Below are 8,152 nucleotides of genomic sequence, written 5' to 3'. Positions count from 1 at the left end.
AGCTGCAGCTGGTTCCCCCGGGGGACAGAAGGCCGCGGTGGTGTGGCTGCGGGGCCAGCGGGGGCGGCGGCGGCGGCGGGGCGGGGTGATGGCGCTCGGAACCCGGCTCTTCGGGCTGCGGGGGCAGCAGCAGCAGCGGCGACGGAGGCTGTGCCGGGTGATGGTGGTGGTGGTGGTGGTGCGGGTGGTGATGGTGGTGGTGGTGGTGCGCCGGGGCCGAGTGCGGCGCGCCCGCCGAGGCCCCGTGCAGCTTGGCCAGGCTTTCGGCGTCGTCTTTGCCGCCCACGGGCCGGAAGGCGCTGGAGTGGTGGTAGCCGCCGCCGCCCGCCTTGCGCCCCTCCAGGAGGTGCGGGTGGTGGGGCGCCCCGGCCGGCGTCGCCCCGGCGGCCGCGGCCGCGCTGGGGTCGGCGGGCGGCGTGGAGCCCGCGCTGCAGTCCCCGCCGCTGCCGCCCGGGGGCGACTCGAAGAGCGGGTCGCGAGTGCCCGCGCCCCCGGCCGGAGCGGGCGGGCCGGAGCCCGGGCCGGTGGCGCCCACCGCGGGGGGCTGGCCCGGGGGCGGCGCGGCGTCGGCGCTGGCGGCCCCCGCGCCCGGCTCGGCCAGGTCCAGGAAGGCCTGGCGCAGGAGGGCGGGGCTGTCCCCGAGCGCGCAGCCCAGCGCCGAGGGCGGCTGCGGCGGGGGCTGCAGGTAGGTGGGCACCGGGAGCCCGCCGGGGGTCCGCGGCGGCCAGAACATGCAGAAGGGCGGGTAGAAGGCGTCCTTGCGGCCGGCCGGCCAGAAGAGCCCGGACAGGCCGGCCTTGGGCGCGGCCCCCGCGGCCCCCGCGCCCGCCGCCCCCAGCGCCTCCGCGGCGGCGCCCGAGTCCTCCTTCTTGTGGCACAGGCCGAAGGCGGCGGCGGCGGCCGGGAAGGTGTAGGGGTGCGGGAAGAGCCCCCCGCAGCCCGGGAACTTCTGCAGCACGCCCCCGAACGACCCCTTGCTGGGCACCGGGATGACCGGGTAGCTGCGCGGGCCTTTGGCCGCCCCCGCCCCGCCGGCCCCCGCGCCGGGCACGCAGCCGCCCCCCGCGCCCGCCCCGGCGCCCCCCGAGGCCGCGGCCACCGACAGGCTGGCGGCTGCGGCCGAGAGGCTGGCCGCGGCCACCACGGCCGCCTCCTGCAGCGAGTCGTCGTCGTCGTCGAAGCGCGGCCGCTTGTGGGGGGCGTGGGGGGCGCCCGCCAGCTCGGCCAGGGGCGGCGGCGGCGGCGGCGGCGGCGGCGGGGGGGGCGCCCCCAGCAGGTGCGGGCCCAGGAGGCCGCCGCCCCCGGCCACGGCCGCCGCCGCCGCCACGGCCGCCGCCTTGACCGAGCTGAGCGGGTGGCAGGCGGGGTGCGCGCCGGGCTGCGGCAGGGCGCGCTTGCGGCTGCCGCCGTTGAACATGGCCTTGACGTCCTCCCAGGCGAAGACGAGCTCGTCCTGGGGGCTCTTGTCCGTGAGCTTGAGGTGCCGGCGCCACGAGTTGAAGTTGGCGGCGTCGGGCTGCGTGTACTTGGCGTCCGGGGTGCGGTGCGAGTGGAAGATGAACTTGTTGGGCGAGAAGTACATGTTGCAGTAGCTGCACTTGATGCACTTGGCGCGCGAGCTGTTGTAGCGCGCGGGGATGAAGCTGCCGCGGCAGCCCCAGGCGCACTCGTGCGACACGTCGAAGGCGAAGTTGTCGGGCAGCTTGGGCGGCCGGTTCTCGCCCAGGAACGACTTGCACAGGCGCTCGGCCTCGCGCTTGGTGATCATGCCGCAGCGGCGCGAGGAGATGGGCATGGCCCCCGCGCGCCGCAGAATCTCCAGCTGCACCGGCGTGCACTGCACGCACGTGATGCCCAGCGCCACGCGCCGGTTGTGGATCTCGTTGTAGCTGAAGTTCTTGAGCAGCGTGTTGGAGATCTGCGCCAGGCACAGGCGCTCCTGGCCGTCGATCACCAGCGACACGATGGGGATGCCGTAGAGGATCACCTGGCCCACCTGGTTGGGCTTGAGGCCGGCGTGGCCCGGCCGCGGCTGGCTCAGAGCGTCGGGCTGGAAGGCGCTGGACGGCGACGCCAGCAGGATGTCGTTGGGCCCCGGCAGCGGGCTGGAAGCCATCTCCTCCTCCCGGGCCGAGCCCTCCGAGTTTGCCCTGGAGACTAAAAGGAGAAAATGTTGATTTGGAGGAGTTTGAGGGGAGGTGAGCCTTTAAATGAAGAATTACAAAAACTTTTTTTTTTTTTTTTTGGTTAAGACACTGATCATAAACTAGGCAGATGACCAAGTCTTAAACACAAGAAAGCCCCAGCAACTCAGTGAGACCCTGTTTTCAAATAAATGTCTCGTTTAATTTTCTTTAAGGCTGTCCTTTAGACAGTAGTGATTTGTTGGAAGCGAATTTTCTTCCGTCCTAAACATAAAAGTAAATTTATATTTATTAAATATATTCTCATTAAAAACAGTTCCTAACAAATTCAAGATCTATTCTGGATTTATGAAAGCTATTGCAATAAAATCACGTGTTCACTAGAAATGACAAGGTAAGGACATCTGTAACTGGTCAGATTATAAAAGTTATGGTAAACTGGGGCTTGGCCATTAAAAATCTAAATTTAAAGAGAGAAACCATTTGAATTTGCTTGGAAATGAATTGATTTTGGTTGAAAAATAAACCCAAACCTTTTTTAAAGTGATTTTTGTGGTATCTGTGGTTTCCTTGGGGAAATTCACTACTGGTTGAAACACAGCTTATTAAATCAAAACGAAATCCCCCCCAATCCTTGCCATAAGATATTTTGGTAATTAGAAAATTTGGGGGTGGTGGTGAAAAAGTGCACACCACCACATACATGATCACACCCAAATAGAGTGTTTCGCTTTCAAATTTTCAAACACCCATTTGTTGAACTCACAAAGTAGCCCTGGATACAGCTAGGTAGCTTGAAAAGATGAAGACCTGTAAACACTTAGAAACTGTTTTCTTCTCATTTCTATGACAAGGAACAGGTATAGGCCAATCAATTAGAACCAGACACAGAGTAAACAATTCTTGAGGATCCTTGTTGGTGGACTTCAAGAGGCAACTTTAGTTTAATGCTAACCACTTGGTGACCTTTTTGGTCCATGTTGGTGGTTGTATTCCTTTAGGGGGGAAGGTGCCCCACCGTCAAGATAATGCCCAGAGTAGGTCATCTTGGGAGCATTAAAATTGGATCTGAGACCAAAAATCTTGATTTCATCTCTGGCCAACGGAATGCCACGATGAGGGGAAATACCAGTGAGTTGAAAATAATAGGAAGGGAAAGCAAGACACCTTGGCGACATTGCTGGTAAATCAAAGCAGGCCAACTGGTGGGTCCCCTACGGAAGCAGCCAGTCACCTTTCCATGGCTAATGTCCAGGGCATAGGCCAAAGCTATCCTTTGCCCTGGAAAAACACTGGTGGCCGGAGGAGAGCCGTTCTCAGACAAGTATTTCGAATTTTACTGCAGCGATTTCAGAGCATACACTCGCACCCAAAAGGCCATCCCCTTGCCCCTTCCTGGGCCCTCAGGGCCTCCTTTGACCTGCAGCCTTCCAGATCCTCGGCTCTCATTACATCCCGTGGCCTCCAGGAAGGCCTCAACGCGATGAAGCCAGAGGAGGGCCTGGCTGGTCACTTTGGATTCATCCAAGACAACCTCGCCAGGGGACCGGGCATTAAATGGCACCCCTAGGTAGAGTGATACCCGAGTTTCACACAACCAGCTTTAACCTCCTTCCGAGAACGAACTCCTTTCCCTCCCCAACAAAATTCCTCTTATCTCAATAAGAACCTGGGATAACGCGAACTCTCGCTACCCCAGAAACGCGCACGACGGGCCGGATTCCGATTAGGAGCTTTAGCGGCCATAGACCCCGAAGAAGTTATCTCTTCCTCGTGTTCTCCACTCTTATCCCAACCCCTTCCAGAAAGTCCCGTCAGAATATAGACAAAAATAGGAAGGCTCGGGCTGGGGCACGATTTAAGGGTGGAGAAGAGAGAGACAATTAAAAGTTAGTTGAACTGAGAAAGGAAACGGAGGGACTTCCCTACCTGGCCCAGTAGCCCCGGATCTCAACTTAATTCGGCTCCAAACCCATCCCCACCGAAGCGAGCCGCCGACCCGCAACCGAACGGAAAATTCCCCCGCTGGGGACGTCCAGCAGCCGACTCCTAGCTGCGTGCCGAGTCAGGGCCGGCGGGGTCGGGCAGTACCTGGTAACCCCTAGATGTCTTTAGGCGCGTGGCTGCCGGCCCATCTTCCGAGGGCGCTCGGAGGCGAAGCATCCAAGCGGGTCCTCGAATCCAGCGGGCGGGGACTCCGGCGGGCTCGGCGCGAAGATCCGGGCGCTGGTGCGAGCTAATGGCGCTCCAACCCCGACTGGGGGTGGGGGAAATGAGGGCCTGAACTGCGGCGGGGTGTCCCCTAGACCGCAAAAAGTGTGGACGCGTGGAAGCCCGCGGCAGGCGAGCCCCAAGTGGAGCGCAGTCTGACAGCGCCTTTCTCTGTCTCTGAACTCGTGTCGGACCGAGGGGACGCCACCCAGCGGGCAGGGTGACGTCACCGTCTCCCTGACACTCCACATTAAAGGGCTGGCATGCTACTGGGAGGGAGGGGGAGAGCGAAAGCGGCAGCGAGGCGCACAGAGATCTTTCCTCAGCAAGCACGAAAGCTACCACCTATCTAACCTGAAATTGACGACGACCTCCCCAACCAAAACACAGCCATGGTGTTGCATCCGCAGATCTGATTTAGGAGTGGAAGGCTGAAAGGTCTGCACTCATCCCGGGGACCTGGATCCAGGAGACGCTGGATTCTGGAATAACGCCTCCAGAAGAACTGTATGCCTGCCTGTTCGCTATTCTTCCTTCCTTCCTTCCTTCCTTCCTTCCTTCCTTCCTTCCTTCCTTTCTTTCTTTTAAGTTACCCTCTGTCATGAATGATTCCACTGACACACGGTGCAAACCAGTAACCTCTCTGTGTCTCCGACGGTATAAAATCCGGGAGAATAGTTTCGTTTCAGAGCCTCTTTTGAAACACTGTGAAATGAGAAAAAGGAGAGAAATTTCCACCTAGGGTGCCCAGTTTGAAACCTGCAAAAAAAAGCATGAAGACTGTCTCCACTTTTGCATATGCATTTGCTTTTTAGGACAAGATACAGAGAGTCACTGCATTCTTCTCTATTTTACAATGGGGTGGGGACCCCAGTATGTGACGGACACATTCATCCATTAACTTCCCTTGGGATAGTTCTCTAAGCCACTTCACAAGATCTCTGCAGGCCACCTCAGCAGGAGGGAAAGGTGGGCTGGGGGACTCAGGAAGGCTCCCAACCCTGACTAGCCCTTGAAGAGGTTTCCAACTCCCTTCGAAAAGTAAATTTCCCAGATGATCATGTCGGAGCTTGTAACTCTCTCCCCTAAAATAAGGGGGGACAGCACGGATGAGAAAGAGCAATTCTCCACAGCTCCCCAAAGTGAGACACACCCTCGGAGGCCACGAAATGTTAAGTACCAGCTCTTGGGAGTCAAAATGACCGCTGACTAGTTTATCAGAAGTGACTTATTTGGAGGACATTAAGCTTGAGACCTGCGTGGGTGGGGCTGGAGGATCTGTGACCTTCTTCCTTTACTACCACAGATGAATGGCTGTTGCCGCCTGGTGAAGTGCAGGCTTCCAAGTTGGGCAATCAGATTGTGGAAACAATAGAGCAGCCTCCACTAAGCCAGAAGCCCGCCCAGACTGGGTTACAGCTCCACCAATTTGCCACTCCTAAATACGAGAGCTAAAGTGTGAAATCATAACACTAAGTAAAACCAGGGAGAATCAACTGGCTTCTTGCTTGGAAGTCATAGCTTTTAAAAATTAATATTCTGAAAACAGTTTCAGAAACACAGGAACCATAATGTTTGGGCAGAAGTTTTAAACTGCATTGGGTAACTTTTCACCCATCTTCTAGTTTCTAAATGCATTAACAGTATGCGTTAGACTGTGTCCTAAGGAGTTGAAATCAACCCAGCACTCCCTACCAATTCCACAAAGTCTCCTACCTTAACAAGAAGAAAAACTCATGCTTTTGGTTTGCCCAACCCATTCAGCAAAAGAGCTCCGCTATCATCTTCAAATTGTTTTCCCAGAAAGGCCAAAGGAATGCACTCTCCAGAAGGTTCCAGGGCCAAGCTTACTCCTTTCTCCTTCCTGGCCTCCTCTTTGGGCTCAGGGGTTCTCACAAAGCAAGTGTCAGGGTTGCTTAAGGTTCCCAATACCTCAACTGTTAGAAAGTTTGAGCCTGAAAATAAGGAGGATTTTAGGATTGAAAATGAGAAGTCTATCCCTCCTCTCACTAATGTACTACAGGGAAATGTCTGCTCATTCTGAGGAGGAAGCCCTGGGGGGGTCTTGGCTTTTTATTTCAAAGTTCTCATCTTTACTGAAAGGCTTCTTTTCCCCTCACAGATCCCTAGTTTAGTTTTAGTTTTAGTTTTTGTTGATCTTAAGAAACATCTTTCTTTGGAAAGCAAAAGGGGCTGAATCTTTATCTTCTCTCCCATACTAAGTTACCCTGAGAAGTAAAACCACATCCTAGTGGTACTTGCTTACCTAAATCTTTAAACGCAAACATTTACACAGTATTCTGGGGGTTAACTATCTACAAACTTTAAGACAAAACTTTTTTTTTTTTACTGAAAGAAAAATGTTAAATACTTTCACAGATTAATTCCAAGAATAGTACAATATTTTATTTCTCCAGGGATCCTGAAGATAAGCTTGTTGGAAGAGTCACGCTGAGCAGGATGCAGTGGCATACTCCTATAATCCCAGTACTTAGAAGGCTGGGATAGAAGGATTGCAGGTTTGAGGCCAGCCTCAGCAACTTATCAAGACCCTGTTTCACAATAAAAATAACACAGGGCCTGGGAGAGTAGCTTAAAGGTATAATACCCCTTGATTCAATTCCCAGTACAAAAATAAAGAAAGAAAAAGAAAGTACTTGGGAGGCTGAGACAGTAGGATAGCAGGTTCGAGGACAGTCTCAGCAAGACCCTATTTCAAAATATAAATAAAATAGGACCAAAGATATAGCTCAGAAGTAAAATACCTCTGGGTTCAATCCCCAGTACCTCCCTCCCCGCAAAAAAAAAAAAAAAAAAAAAAAAGAGTCTAGTTGTTCACAGCAGACTTTGTGCTCCTGGAGAGCCCTAGTCAACACCAGAGTTGGAATGTGGAGTTACAAGCTTATTTGCATGATTTGAGACTGTGAGCAACTCTCTGTCACCTATCATCTCTCTGACCTCTTGCTTTCTTCTCATTCAACCATTCTCTTTCTGGCTTTCCCCTGTTCTTTGGCAGTTTCTGTCCTGTCCTTTGGGACCCTGGCAGGCTCAGGGAGGAGAAGCCATTGGTGGTGGAGGAGGCTGTTTGGCTGAGTTAATCAATGCTTTCTTATTCAAGCTGACATGCATTTTACACATCAGGACCCTCCTCAGCCGGCTAATTGATTCAAATTGTTTTATTGGTTAAATTGGTGTCACCCGTTTGTATGATCTATATCACCCCACCAAGGGAAGTATTTCCACTCGTATCTCTGTTCCGGTCGGCTGCGGTTCACCCAGGCCAAGGACAGGTAAAGAAGCCCAGACACCGGACCCAAAGGAAAACCACAAACCGTGCAGGCCCCCTTGGAACTAGTGAGGCAATGTCTCCACAAATGCACTCAGGCGGTATGGTACAACAGCGCAGAAAATGGTTTATAGCTACGGGATTTAACAATTGGTTGAGACGAACCCAAACCCTACTGGGACTGGGCCCACTGTCCCCCACTTTGGAAGCAGTTTGATTCGGAGTGGGCTGTGGACCCTGAGGGGTATGAGGCCGAGGCTGAAGCGCTGGTAGGAGCTGTCCGTGGTGCTGACGCGATGTGAGGCTCCATCATGCAAAGCAGATCCCGGAAGAAGCCTCCACCCAGCAACCATCAGAGCCCTAGATTCAGCTTGGGGCTAGGCACGGGGCCAGGTAGACTTAAAACGCAGGCTGGGGAGGGGGCACAGAATCTCTCTGTTCTTACATCTGCCATATCTTCAAGGACTGAGATACCTAGTTTTCCCACAAACTCACCCCCTTCCTCACATTA

The 8,152-nt window shown here is 54.7% G+C and overlaps 1 protein-coding gene across 1 annotated transcript in view; it reads right to left on the bottom strand.

Moving 5' to 3' along the window:
• The window catches only part of SKOR2 (SKI family transcriptional corepressor 2), a gene marked incomplete at its 3' end in the record, with an annotated part of 37,556 nt that extends 35,317 nt beyond the window's left edge, over positions 1-2,239 (bottom strand). Inside the window, exon 1 of the mRNA XM_080714808.1 lies at positions 1-2,239. This exon is cut by the window's left edge and continues 434 nt beyond it. Within this exon, the coding sequence (XP_080570934.1) occupies positions 1-2,116 (2,116 nt within the window). The 5' untranslated portion in view covers positions 2,117-2,239.
• Positions 2,240-8,152: the final 5,913 nt, after the last annotated feature.

This window comes from Muscardinus avellanarius (genome assembly GCF_963383645.1).
Source record: "Muscardinus avellanarius genome assembly, chromosome: 17".
In the NCBI taxonomy this organism is placed as follows: Eukaryota; Metazoa; Chordata; class Mammalia; order Rodentia; family Gliridae; genus Muscardinus; species Muscardinus avellanarius.
The sequence above is the reverse complement of the archived record's forward strand: the minus strand, read 5'-3'. Positions and strand labels throughout refer to the sequence as shown.